General features: G+C 46.7%; 1 protein-coding gene across 1 annotated transcript in view; it reads right to left on the bottom strand.

The window, feature by feature from the left end:
- ptpro (protein tyrosine phosphatase receptor type O) overlaps nt 1-22,075 on the bottom strand; it is a 138,027-nt gene that overhangs the window by 23,607 nt on the left and 92,345 nt on the right. The window contains exons 15-16 of the mRNA XM_065022070.1: nt 11,017-11,137; nt 5,672-5,740 (exon numbers count right to left, since the gene is read on the bottom strand). Coding sequence (XP_064878142.1) covers nt 5,672-5,740; nt 11,017-11,137 — 190 coding nt within the window. The remainder of the gene's footprint in view (nt 1-5,671; nt 5,741-11,016; nt 11,138-22,075) is intronic.

Here is a 22,075-nt window from a genome sequence, read left to right as displayed (position 1 = left end):
ACAGACAGAACAGACAGACAGACAGACAGACAGACAGACAGACAGACAGACAGACAGACAGACAGACAGACAGACAGACAGACAGACAGATGGGAACAGAACAGACAGACAGGCAGACAGACAGACAGACAGACAGACAGACAGACAGACAGACAGACAGACAGACAGACAGACAGACAGACAGACAGACAGACAGACAGACAGACAGACAGACAGACAGACAGACAGACAGACAGACAGACAGACAGACAGACAGACAGAACAGACACCATTAGTATCATGGCAGAGAGGTAGGGCAGAGTAGTTCCTGTCTGAGGTCAACACAGACACCATTAGTATCATGACAGAGAGGTAGGGCAGAGTAGTTCCTGTCTGAGGTCAACACAGACACCATGGTAGTATCCCAGAGAAGTTCCTGTCATAGACACCATTAGACAGAGAGAGGTAGGGCAGAGTAGTATCATGACAGAGAGGTAGAGCAGAGTAGTTCCTGTCTGAGGTCAACACAGACACCATTAGTATCATGACAGAGAGGTAGGGCAGAGTAGTTCCTGTCAGAGGTCAACACTGTTAACAGACACCATTAGTATCATGACAGAGAGGTAGGGCAGAGTAGTTCCTGTCAGAGGTCAACACTGTTAACAGACACCATTAGTATCATGGCAGAGAGGTAGGGCAGAGTAGTTCCTGTCAGAGGTCAACACAGACACCATTAGTATCATGGCAGAGAGGTAGAGCAGAGTAGTTCCTGTCTGAGGTCAACACTGTTAACAGACACCATTAGTATCATGACAGAGTAGTTCCTGTCAGAGGTCAACACAGACACCATTAGTAACATGGCAGAGAGGTAGGGCAGAGTAGTTCCTGTCAGAGGTCAACACAGACACCATTAGTAACATGGCAGAGAGGTAGGGCAGAGTAGTTCCTGTCAGAGGTCAACACTGTTAACAGACACCATTAGTAACATGGCAGAGAGGTAGGGCAGAGTAGTTCCTGTCAGAGGTCAACACTGTTAATGCACCATAGGGACCTGTCTTTAACTCTCTGGTCAAGACAAGAATTCCTACTAAATCTAGCCAGTATTAAACAGAGTTGTAGTCTCTCTCTCTGTCTCCCTGGTCTGATAGTTGGATTAGAGGTTATTCCTACTAACTCTAGACAGTGTTAAACAGAGTTGTAGTCTCTCTCTCTCCCTGGTCTGATAGTTGGATTAGAGGTTATTCCTACTAACTCTAGCCAGTATTAAACAGAGTTGTAGCCTCTCTCTCCCTGGTCTGATAGTTGGATTAGAGGTTATTCCTACTAACTCTAGCCAGTATTAAACAGAGTTGTAGTCTCTCTCTCTCTCTCCCTGGTCTGATAGTTGGATTAGAGGTTATTCCAACTAACTATAGCCAGTATTAAACAGAGTTGTAGTCTCTCTCTCTCTCCCTGGTCTGATAGTTGGATTAGAGGTTATTCCTACTAACTCTAGCCAGTATTAAACAGAGTTGTAGTCTCTCTCTCTCTCTCTCCCTGGTCTGATAGTTGGATTAGAGGTTATTCCTACTAACTATAGCCAGTATTAAACAGAGTTGTAGTCTCTCTCTCTCTCTCACTGGTCTGATAGTTGGATTAGAGGTTATTCCTACTAACTATAGCCAGTATTAAACAGAGTTGTAGTCTCTCTCTCTCTCTCCCTGGTCTGATAGTTGGATTAGAGGTTATTCCTACTAACTCCTAGCCAGTAAAACAGAGTTGTAGTCTCTCTCTCTCCCTGGTCTGATAGTTGGATTAGAGGTTATTCCTACTAACTCTAGCCAGTATTAAACAGAGTTGTAGTCTCTCTCTCTCTCTCCCTGGTCTGATAGTTGGATTAGAGGTTATTCCTACTAACTCTAGCCAGTATTAAACAGAGTTGTAGTCTCTCTCTCTCCCTGGTCTGATAGTTGGATTAGAGGTTATTCCTACTAACTCTAGCCAGTATTAAACAGAGTTGTAGTCTCTCTCTCCCTGGTCTGATAGTTGGATTAGAGGTTATTCCTACTAACTATAGCCAGTATTAAACAGAGTTGTAGTCTCTCTCTCTCCCTGGTCTGATAGTTGGATTAGAGGTTATTCCTACTAACTCTAGCCAGTATTAAACAGAGTTGTAGTCTCTCTCTCTCTCTCCTGGTCTGATAGTTGGATTAGAGGTTATTCCTACTAACTCTAGCCAGTATTAAACAGAGTTGTAGTCTCTCTCTCTCTCCTCCCTGGTCTGATAGTTGGATTAGAGGTTATTCCTACTAACTCTAGCCAGTATTAAACAGAGTTGTAGTCTCTCTCTCTCTCCCTGGTCTGATAGTTGGATTAGAGGTTATTCCTACTAACTCTAGCCAGTATTAAACAGAGTTGTAGTCTCTCTCTCTCTCCCTGGTCTGATAGTTGGATTAGAGGTTATTCCTACTAACTCTAGCTTGTAGTCTCTCTCTCTCTCTCTCTCCCTGGTCTGAACTCTAACTCTAGCCAGTATTAAACAGAGTTGTAGTCTCTCTCTCTCTCTCTCTCCCTGGTCTGATAGTTGGATTAGAGGTTATTCCTACTAACTCTAGCCAGTATTAAACAGAGTTGTAGTCTCTCTCTCTCTCCCTGGTCTGATAGTTGGATTAGAGGTTATTCCTACTAACTCTAGCCAGTATTAAACAGAGTTGTAGTCTCTCTCTCTCTCCCTGGTCTGATCGTTGGATTAGAGGTTATTCCTACTAACTATAGCCAGTATTAAACAGAGTTGTAGTCTCTCTCTCTCTCCCTGGTCTGATAGTTGGATTAGAGGTTATTCCTACTAACTCTAGCCAGTATTAAACAGAGTTGTAGTCTCTCTCTCTCCCTGGTCTGATAGTTGGATTAGAGGTTATTCCTACTAACTCTAGCCAGTGTTAAACAGAGTTGTAGTCTCTCTCTCCCTGGTCTGATAGTTGGATTAGAGGTTATTCCTACTAACTCTAGCCAGTATTAAACAGAGTTGTAGTCTCTCTCTCTCTCTCCTGGTCTGATAGTTGGATTAGAGGTTATTCCTACTAACTCTAGCCAGTATTAAACAGAGTTGTAGTCTCTCTCTCTCTCTCCCTGGTCTGATAGTTGGATTAGAGGTTATTCCTACTAACTCTAGCCAGTATTAAACAGAGTTGTAGTCTCTCTCTCTCTCCTGGTCTGATAGTTGGATTAGAGGTTATTCCTACTAACTATAGCCAGTATTAAACAGAGTTGTAGTCTCTCTCTCTCTCTCTCTCCCTGGTCTGATAGTTGGATTAGAGGTTATTCCAACTAACTCTAGAGTATTAAACAGTTGTAGCCTCTCTCTCCCTGGTCTGATTTGGAGAGGTTATTCCTACTAACTATAGCCAGTATTAAACAGAGTTGTAGTCTCTCTCTCTCTCTCCCTGGTCTGATAGTTGGATTAGAGGTTATTCCTACTAACTCTAGCCAGTGTTAAACAGAGTTGTAGTCTCTCTCTCTCTCCCTGGTCTGATAGTTGGATTAGAGGTTATTCCTACTAACTATAGCCAGTATTAAACAGAGTTGTAGTCTCTCTCTCTCCCTGGTCTGATAGTTGGATTAGAGGTTATTCCTACTAACTATAGCCAGTATTAAACAGAGTTGTAGTCTCTCTCTCTCCCTGGTCTGATAGTTGGATTAGAGGTTATTCCTACTAACTATAGCCAGTATTAAACAGAGTTGTAGTCTCTCTCTCTCTCTCTCCCTGGTCTGATAGTTGGATTAGAGGTTATTCCTACTAACTATAGCCAGTATTAAACAGAGTTGTAGTCTCTCTCTCTCTCCCTGGTCTGATAGTTGGATTAGAGGTTATTCCTACTAACTCTAGCCAGTATTAAACAGAGTTGTAGTCTCCCTCTCTCTCTCTCCCTGGTCTGATAGTTGGATTAGAGGTTATTCCTACTAACTATAGCCAGTATTAAACAGAGTTGTAGTCTCTCTCTCTCTCTCTCTGGTCTGATAGTTGGATTAGAGGTTATTCCAACTAACTCTAGCCAGTATTAAACAGAGTTGTAGCCTGGTCTGATAGTTGGATTAGAGGTTATTCCTACTAACTATAGCCAGTATTAAACAGAGTTGTAGTCTCTCTCTCTCTCCCTGGTCTGATAGTTGGATTAGAGGTTATTCCTACTAACTCTAGCCAGTGTTAAACAGAGTTGTAGTCTCTCTCTCTCTCCCTGGTTGGATCTGCCAGTAGTTGTAGTCTCTCTCTCTCTCCCTGGTCTGATAGTTGGATTAGGTTATTCCTACTAACTATAGCCAGTATTAAACAGAGTTGTAGTCTCTCTCTCTCTCCCTGGTCTGATAGTTGGATTAGAGGTTATTCCTACTAACTCTAGCCAGTATTAAACAGAGTTGTAGTCTCTCTCTCTCTCCCTGGTCTGATAGTTGGATTAGAGGTTATTCCTACTAACTATAGCCAGTATTAAACAGAGTTGTAGTCTCTCTCTCTCTCTCTCCCTGGTCTGATAGTTGGATTAGAGGTTATTCCTACTAACTCTAGCCAGTATTAAACAGAGTTGTAGTCTCTCTCTCCCTGGTCTGATAGTTGGATTAGAGGTTATTCCTACTAACTCTAGCCAGTATTAAACAGAGTTGTAGTCTCTCTCTCTCTCTCCCCTGGTCTGATAGTTGGATTAGAGGTTATTCCTACTAACTATAGCCAGTATTAAACAGAGTTGTAGTCTCTCTCTCTCTCCCTGGTCTGATAGTTGGATTAGAGGTTATTCCTACTAACTATAGCCAGTATTAAACAGAGTTGTAGTCTCTCTCTCTCTCCCTGGTCTGATAGTTGGATTAGAGGTTATTCCTACTAACTCTAGCCAGTATTAAACAGAGTTGTAGCCTCTCTCTCCCTCTTCCTGGTCTGATAGTTGGATTAGAGGTTATTCCTACTAACTCTAGCCAGTATTAAACAGAGTTGTAGTCTCTCTCTCTCTCTCTCTCCCTGGTCTGATAGTTGGATTAGAGGTTATTCCTACTAACTCTAGCCAGTATTAAACAGAGTTGTAGTCTCTCTCTCTCCCTGGTCTGATAGTTGGATTAGAGGTTATTCCTACTAACTCTAGCCAGTATTAAACAGAGTTGTAGTCTCTCTCTCTCTCCCTGGTCTGATAGTTGGATTAGAGGTTATTCCTACTAACTCTAGCCAGTATTAAACAGAGTTGTAGCCTCTCTCTCTCTCCCTGGTCTGATAGTTGGATTAGAGGTTATTCCTACTAACTATAGCCAGTATTAAACAGAGTTGTAGCCTCTCTCTCCCTGGTCTGATAGTTGGATTAGAGGTTATTCCTACTAACTCTAGCCAGTATTAAACAGAGTTGTAGCCTCTCTCTCCCTGGTCTGATAGTTGGATTAGAGGTTATTCCTACTAACTCTAGCCAGTCTTAAACATAGTTGTAGTCTCTCTCTCTCTCCCTGGTCTGATGGATTAGAGGAATGGATTTGAACATTCAGATAGTCTGGTTGACTGAGGACAGCAGACATTTTGTTTTGGGTTTCTGGTTCAGTGTAGAGATGTGGTAATTCCTACCAGTTGTAGGGCAGTTTGGTCTGATGGATTAGAGGTTATTCCTACTAACTCTAGCCAGTGTTAAGTTGTAGCCTCTCTCTGTTTTGGGTTTGTGGTTCAGTGTAGAGATGTGGTAATTCCTACCAGTTGTAGGGCAGTTTGCTGTCTCTCTCAAACGAAGCAAAGTTGACGAATGTTTCTGCTCCGCACTCCCTGGAAGAAAGACAGCGTTTAGCTACAAACACAAAGATAACTCAGATTTACTGTATTACCCACACGATGACTAAAACAATCACAAGAGGAAGTCAAATGTTTTCATGACTAAAACAATAAAGAGGAATTGAAAATGCTTTAACCAAAAATGCTAGTAGGCTCTGTGGACAATGACCTGATCTACACTGGGCAGATCTAACCTGGGGCTCTGTGGGGAATGACCTGATCTACACTGGGCAGATCTAACCTGGGGCTCTGTGGACAATGACCTGATCTACACTGGGCAGATCTAACCTGGGGCTCTGTGGACAATGACCTGATGGACAGATCTAACCTGGGGCTCTGTGGGTAATCTACACTGGGCAGATCTAACCTGGGGCTCTGTGGACAATGACCTGATCTACACTGGGCAGATCTAACCTGGGGCTCTGTGGGTAATGACCTGATCTACACTGGACAGATCTAACCTGAGGCTCTGTGGGTAATGACCTGATCTACACTGGACAGATCTAACCTGGGGCTCTGTGGGTAATGACCTGATCTACACTGGACAGATCTAACCTGGCGCTCTGTGGGTAATGACCTGATCTACACTGGACAGATCTAACCTGGGGCTGTGGGTAATGACCTGATCTCACTGGACAGATCTAACCTGGGGCTCTGTGGAAATGACCTGATCTACACTGGACAGATCTAACCTGGGGCTCTGTGGACAATGACCTGATCTACACTGGACAGATCTAACCTGGGGCTCTGTGGACAAAGACCTGATCTACACTGGACAGATCTAACCTGGGGCTCTGATCTACACTGGACAGATCTAACCTGGGGCTCTGTGGACCTGATCTACACTGGGCAGATCTATCCTGGGGCTCTGTGGGTAATGACCTGATCTACACTGGGCAGATCTAACCTGGGGCTCTGTGGACAATGACCTGATCTACACTGGACAGATCTAACCTGGGGCTCTGTGGGTAATGACCTGATCTACACTGGGCAGATCTAACCTGGGGCTCTGTGGGTAATGACCTGATCTACACTGGACAGATCTAACCTGGGGCTCTGTGGGTAATGACCTGATCTACACTGGGCAGATCTAACCTGGGGCTCTGTGGGTAAAGACCTGATCTACACTGGACAGATCTAACCTGGGGCTCTGTGGACAATGACCTGATCTACACTGGGCAGATCTAACCTGGGGCTCTGTGGGTAAAGACCTGATCTACACTGGGCAGATCTAACCTGGGGCTCTGTGGGTAATGACCTGATCTACACTGGACAGATCTAACCTGAGGCTCTGTGGGTAATGACCTGATCTACACTGGACAGATCTAACCTGGGGCTCTGTGGGTAATGACCTGATCTACACTGGACAGATCTAACCTGGGGCTCTGTGGGTAAAGACCTGATCTACACTGGACAGATCTAACCTGGGGCTCTGTGGGTAATGACCTGATCTACACTGGGCAGATCTAACCTGGGGCTCTGTGGGTAATGACCTGATCTACACTGGACAGATCTAACCTGGGGCTCTGTGGGTAATGACCTGATCTACACTGGGCAGATCTAACCTGGGGCTCTGTGGACAATGACCTGATCTACACTGGGCAGATCTAACCTGGGGCTCTGTGGGTAATGACCTGATCTACACTGGACAGATCTAACCTGGGTAGGCTCTGGACAGATCTAACCTGGGGCTAATGACCTGATCTACACTGGACAGATCTAACCTGGGGCTCTGTGGGTAATGACCTGATCTACACTGGACAGATCTAACCTGGGGCTCTGTGGGTAATGACCTGATCTACACTGGACAGATCTAACCTGGGGCTCTGTGGACAATGACCTGATCTACACTGGACAGATCTAACCTGGGGCTCTGTGGACAATGACCTGATCTACACTGGACAGATCTAACCTGGGGCTCTGTGGACAATGACCTGATCTACACTGGACAGATCTAACCTGGGGCTCTGTGGACAATGACCTGATCTACACTGGACAGATCTAACCTGGGGCTCTGTGGACAATGACCTGATCTACACTGGGCAGATCTAACCTGGGGCTCTGTGGGTAATGACCTGATCTACACTGGGCAGATCTAACCTGGGGCTCTGTGGACAATGACCTGATCTACACTGGACAGATCTAACCTGGGGCTCTGTGGGTAATGACCTGATCTACACTGGGCAGATCTAACCTGGGGCTCTGTGGGTAATGACCTGATCTACACTGGACAGATCTAACCTGGGGCTCTGTGGGTAATGACCTGATCTACACTGGGCAGATCTAACCTGGGGCTCTGTGGGTAAAGACCTGATCTACACTGGACAGATCTAACCTGGGGCTCTGTGGACAATGACCTGATCTACACTGGGCAGATCTAACCTGGGGCTCTGTGGGTAAAGACCTGATCTACACTGGGCAGATCTAACCTGGGGCTCTGTGGGTAATGACCTGATCTACACTGGACAGATCTAACCTGGTCTGTGGTAGACCTCACTGGGCAGATCTAACCTGGGGCCTGTGGGTAATGACCTGATCTCTGGACAGATCTAACCTGGGGCTCTGTGGGTAGACCTGATCTCACTGGGCAGATCTAACCTGGGGCTCTGTGGACAATGACCTGATCTACACTGGACAGATCTAACCTGGGGCTCTGTGGACAATGACCTGATTTACACTGGGCAGAACAACCTGGTCTGTGGGTAATGACCTGGTAGTCAGGGCTCTGTGGGTAGAGGGAGCCAACCTGTGGTCTGGGGTAGTCAGGACAGATCTAACCTGGGGCTCTGTGGGTAAGACCTGATCTACACTAGACAGAGCCAGTGGTCTTACCTGATCTATACTGGACAGATCTAACCTGGGGCTCTGTGGGTAGACCTGAGGAGAGGGGCTCTGTGGACAATGACCTGATCTACACTGAACACCAGTGGTCATGGTAGTCAGGAGGAGAGGAGCCAGTGGTCATGGTAGTCAGGGGGGAGAGGAGCCAGTGGTCATGGTAGTCAGGAGGAGAGGAGCCAGTGGTCATGGTAGTCAGGAGGAGAGGAGCCAGTGGTCTTGGTAGTCAGGAGGAGAGGAGCCAGTGGTCATGGTAGTCAGGGAGAGGAGCCAGTGGTCTTGGTAGTCAGGGGGAGAGGAGCCAGTGGTCTTGGTAGTCAGGGAGAGGAGCCAGTGGTCTTGGTAGTCAGGGGGAGAGGAGCCAGTGGTCTTGGTAGTCAGGGGAGAGGAGCCAGTGGTCTTGGTAGTCAGGGGAGAGGAGCCAGTGGTCTTGGTAGTCAGGGAGAGGAGCCAGTGGTCATGGTAGTCAGGGGGAGAGGAGCCAGTGGTCTTGGTAGTCAGGGGGGAGAGGAGCCAGTGGTCTTGGTAGTCAGGGGGAGAGGAGCCAGTGGTCATGGTAGTCAGGGGGAGAGGAGCCAGTGGTCATGGTAGTCAGGGGGAGAGGCGCCAGTGGTCATGGTAGTCAGGGGGGAGAGGAGCCAGTGGTCTTGGTAGTCAGGGGGAGAGGAGCCAGTGGTCTTGGTAGTCAGGAGGAGAGAGGAGCCAGTGGTCTTGGTAGTCAGGAGGAGAGGAGCCAGTGGTCTTGGTAGTCAGGGGGGAGAGGAGCCAGTGGTCTTGGTAGTCAAGGGGAGAGGAGCCAGTGGTCATGGTAGTCAGGAGGAGAGGAGCCAGTGGTCTTGGTAGTCCGGGAGGAGAGGAGCCAATGGTCTTGGTAGTCAGGGGGGAGAGGAGCCAGTGGTCTTGGTAGTCAAGGGGGAGAGGAGCCAGTGGTCTTGGTAGTCAGGAGGAGAGAGGAGCCAGTGGTCTTGGTAGTCAGGAGGAGAGGAGCCAGTGGTCTTGGTAGTCAGGGGGAGAGGAGCCAATGGTCATGGTAGTCAGGGGTAGAGGAGCCAGTGGTCATGGTAGTCAGGAGGAGAGGAGCCAGTGGTCTTGGTAGTCCGGGAGGAGAGGAGCCAGTGGTCTTGGTAGTCAGGGGTAGAGGAGCCAGTGGTCTTGGTAGTCAGGGGTAGAGGAGCCAGTGGTCTTGGTAGTCAGGGGTAGAGGAGCCAGTGGTCTTGGTAGTCAGGGGTAGAGGAGCCAGTGGTCTTGGTAGTCAGGGGTAGAGGAGCCAGTGGTCATGGTAGTCAGGAGGAGAGGAGCCAGTGGTCTTGGTAGTCAGGGGAGAGGAGCCAGTGGTCTTGGTAGTCAGGGGGAGAGGAGCCAGTGGTCTTGGTAGTCAGGGGGAGAGGAGCCAGTGGTCTTGGTAGTCAGGGGGAGAGGAGCCAGTGGTCTTGGTAGTCAGGGGGGAGAGGAGCCAGTGGTCTTGGTAGTCAGGGTGGAGAAGAGCCAGTGGTCTTGGTAGTCAGGGGGAGAGGAGCCAGTGGTCTTGGTAGTCAGGGGGAGAGGAGCCAGTGGTCTTGGTAGTCAGGGGGAGAGGAGCCAGTGGTCTTGGTAGTCAGGGGGAGAGGAGCCAGTGGTCTTGGTAGTCAGGGAGAGGAGCCAGTGGTCTTGGTAGTCAGGGGGAGAGGAGCCAGTGGTCTTGGTAGTCAGGGGAGAAGAGCCAGTGGTCTTGGTAGTCAGGGGGGAGAGGAGCCAGTGGTCTTGGTAGTCAGGAGGAGAAGAGCCAGTGGTCTTGGTAGTCAGGGGGAGAGGAGCCAGTGGCCATGGTAGTCAGGGGGAGAGGAGCCAGTGGTCTTGGTAGTCAGGAGGAGAGGAGCCAGTGGCCATGGTAGTCAGGGGGAGAGGAGCCAGTGGTCATGGTAGTCAGGGGGAGAGGAGCCAGTGGTCTTGGTAGTCAGAGGGAGAGGCACCAGTGGTCTTGGTAGTCAGGGGGAGAGGAGCCAGTGGTCATGGTAGTCAGGGTGGAGAAGAGCCAGTGGTCTTGGTAGTCAGGGGGAGAGGAGCCAGTGGTCTTGGTAGTCAGGGTGGAGAAGAGCCAGTGGTCTTGGTAGTCAGGGGGGGAGAGGAGCCAGTGGTCTTGGTAGTCAGGGTGGAGAAGAGCCAGTGGTCTTGGTAGTCAGGGGGGGGAGAGGAGCCAGTGGTCTTGGTAGTCAGGGGGAGAGGAGCCAGTGGTCTTGGTAGTCAGGGGGTGAGAAGAGCCAGTGGTCTTGGTAGTCAGAGGGAGAGGAGCCAGTGGTCTTGGTAGTCAGGGTGGAGAGGAGGAGCCAGTGGCTGTACTTGTTCAGCTCTATTTTTCTTACTCTTCTGACAGAAATATATTAAAAGCCAGAACTGTAGAACGGTTAGTGTCAGGCTTGTGTGTTCATTACGTGGACAGCTCCCCCATATCTCACCTGGCCATCTGCAGGTGTTTCTTACGCAGCATCAGTAGGAAGAGGACCAGCAGGCTGAGAAGGAGGACACTGAGGACTGCTAGAGCAGAGATGGCAGCTACGCTGGGGTTCATCTCTCTGGCTGGGAGGACAATAACATACAGTCATTATCACTGAGGACCTCTAGAGCAGAGATGGAGCTACACTGGGGTTCATCTCTCTGGCACAGTACACAGTACAGATTCAGGATGATACGACAGGCATACACACAGCCTGCAGACACAGCAATGAGGATCTGAAACTCAGCATTTGAGTCAGAGTGGTTGGGTGTGGTCCACTACAGCCAGCTGACATTGGCCTTCTAGAAAACAGACCACAGGAGAGAGAGAGAGAGTGGCAGTTAACCACTTAAAAACAGACTTGTTCTGTAGTGTAAAACTGTAGAACTGTAGAGGTTTAACATACCTCTGTTAGAGATGTGTATGAAGGCTGACTGTACCTGTAGTAGAGATGTGTATGAAGGCTGACTGGCTGTACCTGTAGTAGAGATGTGTATGAAGGCTGACTGTACCTGTAGTAGAGATGTGTATGAAGGCTGACTGACTGTACCTGTAGTAGAGATGTGTATGAAGGCTGACTGTACCTGTAGTAGAGATGTGTATGAAGGCTGACTGTACCTGTAGTAGAGATGTGTATGAAGGCTGACTGACTGTACCTGTAGTAGAGATGTGTATGAAGGCTGACTGTACCTGTAGTAGAGATGTGTATGAAGGCTGACTGTACCTGTAGTAGAGATGTGTATGAAGGCTGACTGTACCTGTAGTAGAGATGTGTATGAAGGCTGACTGACTGTACCTGTAGTAGAGATGTGTATGAAGGCTGACTGTACCTGTAGTAGAGATGTGTATGAAGGCTGACTGTACCTGTAGTAGAGATGTGTATGAAGGCTGACTGACTGTACCTGTAGTAGAGATGTGTATGAAGGCTGACTGTACCTGTAGTAGAGATGTGTATGAAGGCTGACTGGCTGTACCTGTAGTAGAGATGTGTATGAAGGCTGACTGACTGTACCTGTAGTAGAGATGTGTATGAAGGCTGACTGACTGTGCCTGTAGTAGAGATGTGTATGAAGGCTGACTGTACCTGTAGTAGAGATGTGTATGAAGGCTGACTGACTGTACCTGTAGTAGAGATGTGTATGAAGGCTGACTGTACCTGTAGTAGAGATGTGTATGAAGGCTGACTGTACCTGTAGTAGAGATGTGTATGAAGGCTGACTGACTGTACCTGTAGTAGAGATGTGTATGAAGGCTGACTGTACCTGTAGTAGAGATGTGTATGAAGGCTGACTGTACCTGTAGTAGAGATGTGTATGAAGGCTGACTGTACCTGTAGTAGAGATGTGTATGAAGGCTGACTGTACCTGTAGTAGAGATGTGTATGAAGGCTGACTGTACCTGTAGTAGAGATGTGTATGAAGGCTGACTGTACCTGTAGTAGAGATGTGTATGAAGGCTGAGATGTGTATGAACCTGTAGTAGAGATGTGTATGAAGGCTGGCTGTACTGTACCTGTAGTAGAGATGATGTGTATGAAGGCTGGCTGTACCTGTAGTAGAGATGTGTATGAAGGCTGACTGTACCTGTAGTAGAGATGTGTATGAAGGCTGGCTGACTGTACCTGTAGTAGAGATGTGTATGAAGGCTGGCTGTACCTGTAGTAGAGATGTGTATGAAGGCTGACTGACTGTACCTGTAGTAGAGATGTGTATGAAGGCTGACTGTACCTGTAGTAGAGATGTGTATGAAGGCTGACTGTACCTGTAGTAGAGATGTGTATGAAGGCTGACTGTACCTGTAGTAGAGATGTGTATGAAAGCTGACTGTACCTGTAGTAGAGATGTGTATGAAGGCTGACTGTGTACCTGTAGTAGAGATGTGTATGAAGGCTGACTGTACCTGTAGTAGAGATGTGAATGAAGGCTGACTGACTGTACCTGTAGTAGAGATGTGTATGAAGGCTGACTGACTGTACCTGTAGTAGAGATGTGTATGAAGGCTGACTGTACCTGTAGTAGAGATGTGTATGAAGGCTGACTGTACCTGTAGTAGAGATGTGTATGAAGGCTGACTGACTGTACCTGTAGTAGAGATGTGTATGAAGGCTGACTGACTGTACCTGTAGTAGAGATGTGTATGAAGGCTGGCTGTACCTGTAGTAGAGATGTGTATGAAGGCTGACTGACTGTACCTGTAGTAGAGATGTGTATGAAGGCTGACTGTACCTGTAGTAGAGATGTGTATGAAGGCTGGCTGACTGTACCTGTAGTAGAGATGTGTATGAAGGCTGACTGTACCTGTAGTAGAGATGTGTATGAAGGCTGACTGACTGTACCTGTAGTAGAGATGTGTATGAAGGCTGACTGACTGTACCTGTAGTAGAGATGTGTATGAAGGCTGACTGTACCTGTAGTAGAGATGTGTATGAAGGCTGACTGGCTGTACCTGTAGTAGAGATGTGTATGAAGGCTGACTGACTGTACCTGTAGTAGAGATGTGTATGAAGGCTGACTGACTGTACCTGTAGTAGAGATGTGTATGAAGGCTGACTGTGTACCTGTAGTAGAGATGTGTATGAAGGCTGACTGACTGTACCTGTAGTAGAGATGTGTATGAAGGCTGACTGTACCTGTAGTAGAGATGTGTATGAAGGCTGACTGTACCTGTAGTAGAGATGTGTATGAAGGCTGACTGACTGTACCTGTAGTAGAGATGTGTATGAAGGCTGACTGTACCTGTAGTAGAGATGTGTATGAAGGCTGACTGTACCTGTAGTAGAGATGTGTATGAAGGCTGACTGACTGTACCTGTAGTAGAGATGGGTATGAAGGCTGACTGACTGTACCTGTAGTAGAGATGTGTATGAAGGCTGACTGGCTGTACCTGTAGTAGAGATGTGTATGAAGGCTGACTGTACCTGTAGTAGAGATGTGTATGAAGGCTGGCTGTACCTGTAGTAGAGATGTGTATGAAGGCTGGCTGTACCTGTAGTAGAGATGTGTATGAAGGCTGGCTGTACCTATAGTAGAGATGTGTATGAAGGCTGACTGTACCTGTAGTATAGATGTGTATGAAGGCTGGCTGTACCTGTAGTAGAGATGTGTATGAAAGCTGACTGTACCTGTAGTAGAGATGTGTATGAAGGCTGGCTGACTGTACCTGTAGTAGAGATGTGTATGAAGGCTGGCTGTACCTGTAGTAGAGATGTGTATGAAGGCTGACTGACTGTACCTGTAGTAGAGATGTGTATGAAGGCTGACTGTACCTGTAGTAGAGATGTGTATGAAGGCTGACTGTACCTGTAGTAGAGATGTGTATGAAGGATGACTGTACCTGTAGTAGAGATGTGTATGAAAGCTGACTGTACCTGTAGTAGAGATGTGTATGAAGGCTGACTGACTGTACGTGTAGTAGAGATGTGTATGAAGGCTGACTGTACCTGTAGTAGAGATGTGAATGAAGGCTGACTGACTGTACCTGTAGTAGAGATGTGTATGAAGGCTGACTGACTGTACCTGTAGTAGAGATGTGTATGAAGGCTGACTGTACCTGTAGTAGAGATGTGTATGAAGGATGACTGTACCTGTAGTAGAGATGTGTATGAAGGCTGTCTGTACCTGTAGTAGAGATGTGTATTAAGGCTGACTGACTGTACCTGTAGTAGAGATGTGTATGAAGGCTGACTGACTGTACCTGTAGTAGAGATGTGTATGAAGGCTGGCTGTACCTGTAGTAGAGATGTGTATGAAGGCTGACTGACTGTACCTGTAGTAGAGATGTGTATGAAGGCTGACTGACTGTACCTGTAGTAGAGATGTGTATGAAGCCTGGCTGACTGTACCTGTAGTAGAGATGTGTATGAAGGCTGACTGTACCTGTAGTAGAGATGTGTATGAAGGCTGACTGACTGTACCTGTAGTAGAGATGTGTATGAAGGCTGACTGACTACCTGTAGTAGAGATGTGTATGAAGGCTGACTGACTGTACCTGTAGTAGAGATGTGTATGAATGCGACTGACTGTACCTGTAGTAGAGATGTGTATGAAGGCTGACTGTACCTGTAGTAGAGATGTGTATGAAGGCTGACTGTACCTGTAGTAGAGATGTGTATGAAGGCTGACTGGCTGTACCTGTAGTAGAGATGTGTATGAAGGCTGACTGACTGTACCTGTAGTAGAGATGTGTATGAAGGCTGACTGACTGTGCCTGTAGTAGAGATGTGTATGAATGCGGACTGACTGTACCTGTAGTAGAGATGTGTATGAAGGATGACTGTACCTGTAGTAGAGATGTGTATGAAGGCTGACTGTACCTGTAGTAGAGATGTGTATGAAGGCTGACTGTACCTGTAGTAGAGATGTGTATGAAGGCTGACTGACTGTACCTGTAGTAGAGATGTGTATGAAGGCTGACTGACTGTACCTGTAGTAGAGATGTGTATGAAGGCTGACTGACTGTACCTGTAGTAGAGATGTGTATGAAGGCTGACTGTACCTGTAGTAGAGATGTGTATGAAGGCTGACTGTACCTGTAGTAGAGATGTGTATGAAGGCTGACTGACTGTACCTGTAGTAGAGATGTGTATGAAGGCTGACTGTACCTGTAGTAGAGATGTGTATGAAGGCTGACTGTACCTGTAGTAGAGATGTGTATGAAGGCTGACTGACTGTACCTGTAGTAGAGATGTGTATGAAGGCTGACTGTACCTGTAGTAGAGATGTGTATGAAGGCTGTCTGTACCTGTAGTAGAGATGTGTATGAAGGCTGACTGACTGTACCTGTAGTAGAGATGTGTATGAAGGCTGACTGACTGTACCTGTAGTAGAGATGTGTATGAAGGCTGGCTGTACCTGTAGTAGAGATGTGTATGAAGGCTGACTGACTGTACCTGTAGTAGAGATGTGTATGAAGGCTGACTGTACCTGTAGTAAAGATGTGTATGAAGGCTGACTGTACCTGTAGTAGAGATGTGTATGAAGGCTGACTGACTGTACCTGTAGTAGAGATGTGTATGAAGGCTGACTGTACCTGTAGTAGAGATGTGTATGAAGGCTGACTGTACCTGTAGTAGAGATGTGTATGAAGGCTGACTGACTGTACCTGTAGTAGAGATGTGTATGAAGGCTGACTGACTGTGCCTGTAGTAGAGATGTGTATGAAGGCTGACTGTACCTGTAGTAGAGATGTGTATGAAGGCTGACTGACTGTACCTGTAGTAGAATGATGAAGGCTGACTGTACCTGAAAAGATGCTGACTGTACCTGTAGTAGAGATGTGTATGAAGGCTGACTGACTGTACCTGTAGTAGAGATGTGTATGAAGGCTGACTGTACCTGTAGTAGAGATGTGTATGAAGGCTGACTGTACCTGTAGTAGAGATGTGTATGAAGGCTGACTGACTGTACCTGTAGTAGAGATGTGTATGAAGGCTGACTGACTGTACCTGTAGTAGAGATGTGTATGAAGGCTGGCTGACTGTACCTGTAGTAGAGATGTGTATGAAGGCTGACTGTACCTGTAGTAGAGATGTGTATGAAGGCTGACTGTACCTGTAGTAGAGATGTGTATGAAGGCTGACTGTACCTGTAGTAGAGATGTGTATGAAGGCTGACTGTACCTGTAGTAGAGATGTGTATGAAGGCTGACTGACTGTACCTGTAGTAGAGATGGGTATGAAGGCTGACTGACTGTACCTGTAGTAGAGATGTGTATGAAGGCTGGCTGGCTGTACCTGTAGTAGAGATGTGTATGAAGGCTGACTGTACCTGTAGTAGAGATGTGTATGAAGGCTGGCTGTACCTGTAGTAGAGATGTGTATGAAGGCTGGCTGTACCTGTAGTAGAGATGTGTATGAAGGCTGGCTGTACCTATAGTAGAGATGTGTATGAAGCTTGACTGTACCTGTAGTATAGATGTGTATGAAGGCTGGCTGTACCTGTAGAGATGTGTATGAAAGCTGACTGTACCTGTAGTAGAGATGTGTATGAAGGCTGGCTGACTGTACCTGTAGTAGATGTGTATGAAGGCTGGCTGTACCTGTAGTAGAGATGTGTATGAAGGCTGACTGACTGTACCTGTAGTAGAGATGTGTATGAAGGCTGACTGTACCTGTAGTAGAGATGTGTATGAAGGCTGACTGTACCTGTAGTAGAGATGTGTATGAAGGATGACTGTACCTGTAGTAGAGATGTGTATGAAAGCTGACTGTACCTGTAGTAGAGATGTGTATGAAGGCTGACTGACTGTACGTGTAGTAGAGATGTGTATGAAGGCTGACTGTACCTGTAGTAGAGATGTGAATGAAGGCTGACTGTACCTGTAGTAGAGATGTGTATGAAGGCTGACTGACTGTACCTGTAGTAGAGATGTGTATGAAGGCTGACTGTACCTGTAGTAGAGATGTGTATGAAGGCTGTCTGTACCTGTAGTAGAGATGTGTATTAAGGCTGACTGACTGTACCTGTAGTAGAGATGTGTATGAAGGCTGACTGCTCTACCTGTAGTAGAGATGTGTATGAAGGCTGGCTGTACCTGTAGTAGAGATGTGTATGAAGGCTGACTGACTGTACCTGTAGTAGAGATGTGTATGAAGGCTGACTGACTGTACCTGTAGTAGAGATGTGTATGAAGCCTGGCTGACTGTACCTGTAGTAGAGATGTGTATGAAGGCTGACTGTACCTGTAGTAGAGATGTGTATGAAGGCTGACTGACTGTACCTGTAGTAGAGATGTGTATGAAGGCTGACTGACTGTACCTGTAGTAGAGATGTGTATGAAGGCTGACTGACTGTACCTGTAGTAGAGATGTGTATGAATGCGGACTGACTGTACCTGTAGTAGAGATGTGTATGAAGGCTGACTGTACCTGTAGTAGAGATGTGTATGAAGGCTGACTGTACCTGTAGTAGAGATGTGTATGAAGGCTGACTGGCTGTACCTGTAGTAGAGATGTGTATGAAGGCTGACTGACTGTACCTGTAGTAGAGATGTGTATGAAGGCTGACTGTACCTGTAGTAGAGATGTGTATGAAGGCTGACTGGCTGTACCTGTAGTAGAGATGTGTATGAAGGCTGACTGGCTGTACCTGTAGTAGAGATGTGTATGAAAGCTGACTGACTGTGCCTGTAGTAGAGATGTGTATGAATGCGGACTGACTGTACCTGTAGTAGAGATGTGTATGAAGGATGACTGTACCTATAGTAGAGATGTGTATGAAGGCTGACTGTACCTGTAGTAGAGATGTGTATGAATGCGGACTGACTGTACCTGTAGTAGAGATGTGTATGAAGGATGACTGTACCTGTAGTAGAGATGTGTATGAAGGCTGACTGTACCTGTGGTAGAGATGTGTATGAAGGCTGTCTGTACCTGTAGTAGAGATGTGTATGAAGGCTGGCTGTACCTGTAGTAGAGATGTGTATGAAAGCTGGCTGTACCTGTAGTAGAGATGTGTATGAAGGCTGACTGTACCTGTAGTAGAGATGTGTATGAAGGCTGTCTGTACCTGTAGTAGAGATGTGTATGAAGGCTGGCTGTCTGGACCTGTAGTAGAGATGTGTATGAAGGCTGACTGACTGTACCTGTAGTAGAGATGTGTATGAAGGCTGGTTGGCTGTACCTGTAGTAGAGATGTATGAAGGCTGGCTGTACCTGTAGTAGAGATGTGTATGAAGGCTGGCTGTACCTGTAGTAGAGATGTGTATGAAAGCTGGCTGTACCTATAGAGATGTGAATGAAGGCTGACTGACTGTACCTGTAGTAGAGATGTGTATGAAGGCTGACTGTACTTGTAGTAGAGATGTGTATGAAGGCTGGCTGGCTGTACCTGTAGTAGAGATGTGTATGAAGGCTGACTGTACCTGTAGTAGAGATGTGTATGAAAGCTGACTGTACCTGTAGTAGAGATGTGTATGAAGGCTGACTGTACCTGTAGTAGAGATGTGTATGAAGGCTGACTGGCTGTACGTGTAGTAGAGATGTGTATGAAGGCTGACTGTACCTGTAGTAGAGATGTGAATGAAGGCTGACTGACTGTACCTGTAGTAGAGATGGGTATGAAGGCTGACTGACTGTACCTGTAGTAGAGATGTGTATGAAGGCTGGCTGGCTGTACCTGTAGTAGAGATGTGTATGAAGGCTGACTGTACCTGTAGTAGAGATGTGTATGAAGGCTGGCTGTACCTGTAGTAGAGATGTGTATGAAGGCTGACTGACTGTACCTGTAGTAGAGATGTGTATGAAGCCTGGCTGACTGTACCTGTAGTAGAGATGTGTATGAAGGCTGACTGTACCTGTAGTAGAGATGTGTATGAAGGCTGACTGACTGTACCTGTAGTAGAGATGTGTATGAAGGCTGGCTGACTGTACCTGTAGTAGAGATGTGTATGAAGGCTGACTGACTGTACCTGTAGTAGAGATGTGTATGAAGGCTGACTGACTGTACCTGTAGTAGAGATGTGTATGAAGGCTGACTGTACCTGTAGTAGAGATGTGTATGAAGGCTGACTGACTGTACCTGTAGTAGAGATGTGTATGAAAGCTGACTGTACCTGTAGTAGAGATGTGTATGAAGGCTGACTGTACCTGTAGTAGAGATGTGTATGAAGGCTGACTGTACCTGTAGTAGAGATGTGTATGAAGGCTGTCTGTACCTGTAGTAGAGATGTGTATGAAGGCTGGCTGTCTGTACCTGTAGTAGAGATGTGTATGAAGTCTGACTGACTGTACCTGTAGTAGAGATGTGTATGAAGGCTGGCTGGCTGTACCTGTAGTAGAGATGTGTATGAAGGCTGGCTGTACCTGTAGTAGAGATGTGTATGAAGGCTGGCTGTACCTGTAGTAGAGATGTGTATGAAGCTGACTGTACCTGTAGTAGAGATGTGTATGAAGGCTGACTGACTGTACCTGTAGTAGAGATGTGTATGAAGGCTGACTGACTGTACCTGTAGTAGAGATGTGTATGAAGGCTGTCTGTACTTAGTAGAGATGTGTATGAAGGCTGGCTGTCTGGACCTGTAGTAGAGATGTGTATGAAGGCTGACTGACTGTACCTGTAGTAGAGATGTGTATGAAGGCTGGTTGGCTGTACCTGTAGTAGAGATGTGTATGAAGGCTGGCTGTACCTGTAGTAGAGATGTGTATGAAGGCTGGCTGTACCTGTAGTAGAGATGTGTATGAAAGCTGGCTGTACCTGTAGTAGAGATGTGAATGAAGGCTGACTGACTGTACCTGTAGTAGAGATGTGTATGAAGGCTCACTGTACTTGTAGTAGAGATGTGTATGAAGGCTGGCTGGCTGTACCTGTAGTAGAGATGTGTATGAAGGCTGACTGTACCTGTAGTAGAGATGTGTATGAAGGCTGACTGTACCTGTAGTAGAGATGTGTATGAAGGCTGACTGTACATGTAGTAGAGATGTGTATGAAGGCTGACTGACTGTACCTGTAGTAGAGATGTGTATGAAGGCTGGCTGTACCTGTAGTAGAGATGTGTATGAAGGCTGGCTGTACCTGTAGTAGAGATGTGTATGAAGGCTGGCTGTACCTGTAGTAGAGATGTGTATGAAGGCTGGCTGACTGTACCTGTAGTAGAGATGTGTATGAAGGCTGACTGTACCTGTAGTAGAGATGTGTATGAAGGCTGGCTGTACCTGTAGTAGAGATGTGTATGAAGGCTGGCTGACTGTACCTGTAGTAGAGATGTGTATGAAGGCTGGCTGTACCTGTAGTAGAGATGTGTATGAAGGCTGACTGACTGTACCTGTAGTAGAGATGTGTATGAAGGCTGACTGTACCTGTAGTAGAGATGTGTATGAAAGCTGGCTGTACCTGTAGTAGAGTGTGTATGAAGGATGACTGACTGCTGTAGTAGAGATGTGTATGAAGGCTGACTGACTGTACCTGTAGTAGAGATGTGTATGAAGGCTGGCTGTACCTGTAGTAGAGATGTGTATGAAGGCTGACTGACTGTACCTGTAGTAGAGATGTGTATGAAGGCTGTCTGTACCTGTAGTAGAGATGTGTATGAAGGCTGACTGTCTGTACCTGTAGTAGAGATGTGTATGAAGGCTGACTGACTGTACCTGTAGTAGAGATGTGTATGAAGGCTGGCTGGCTGTACCTGTAGTAGAGATGTGTATGAAGGCTGGCTGTACCTGTAGTAGAGATGTGTATGAAGGCTGGCTGTACCTGTAGTAGAGATGTGTATGAAAGCTGGCTGTACCTGTAGTAGAGATGTGTATGAAGGCTGACTGTACCTGTAGTAGAGATGTGTATGAAGGCTGACTGTACCTGTAGTAGAGATGTGTATGAAGGCTGACTGTACCTGTAGTAGAGATGTGTATGAAGGCTGTCTGTACCTGTAGTAGAGATGTGTATGAAGGCTGGCTGTCTGTACCTGTAGTAGAGATGTGTATGAAGGCTGACTGACTGTACCTGTAGTAGAGATGTGTATGAAGGCTGGCTGGCTGTACCTGTAGTAGAGATGTGTATGAAAGCTGGCTGTACCTGTAGTAGAGATGTGAATGAAGGCTGACTGACTGTACCTGTAGTAGAGATGTGTATGAAGGCTGACTGTACCTGTAGTAGAGATGTGTATGAAGGCTGACTGTACCTGTAGTAGAGATGTGTATGAAGGCTGGCTGTACCTGTAGTAGAGATGTGTATGAAGGCTGACTGTACCTGTAGTAGAGATGTGTATGAAGGCTGACTGACTGTACCTGTAGTAGAGATGTGTATGAAGGCTGACTGTACCTGTAGTAGAGATGTGTATGAAGGCTGACTGTACCTGTAGTAGTGATGTTTATGAAGGCTGACTGTACCTGTAGTAGATGATGGCTGTACCTGAGTAGAGATGTGTATGAAAGCTGACTGTACCTGTAGTAGAGATGTGTATGAAGGCTGACTGACTGTACCTGTAGTAGAGATGTGTATGAAGGCTGACTGTACCTGTAGTAGAGATGTGAATGAAGGCTGACTGACTGTACCTGTAGTAGAGATGTGTATGAAGGCTGACTGACTGTA

This window comes from Oncorhynchus nerka, linkage group LG8 (assembly GCF_034236695.1).
Source record: "Oncorhynchus nerka isolate Pitt River linkage group LG8, Oner_Uvic_2.0, whole genome shotgun sequence".
In the NCBI taxonomy this organism is placed as follows: domain Eukaryota; kingdom Metazoa; phylum Chordata; class Actinopteri; order Salmoniformes; family Salmonidae; genus Oncorhynchus; species Oncorhynchus nerka.
Note: the sequence above shows the minus strand (reverse complement) of the source record. Positions and strands in the feature narration are given on the sequence as shown.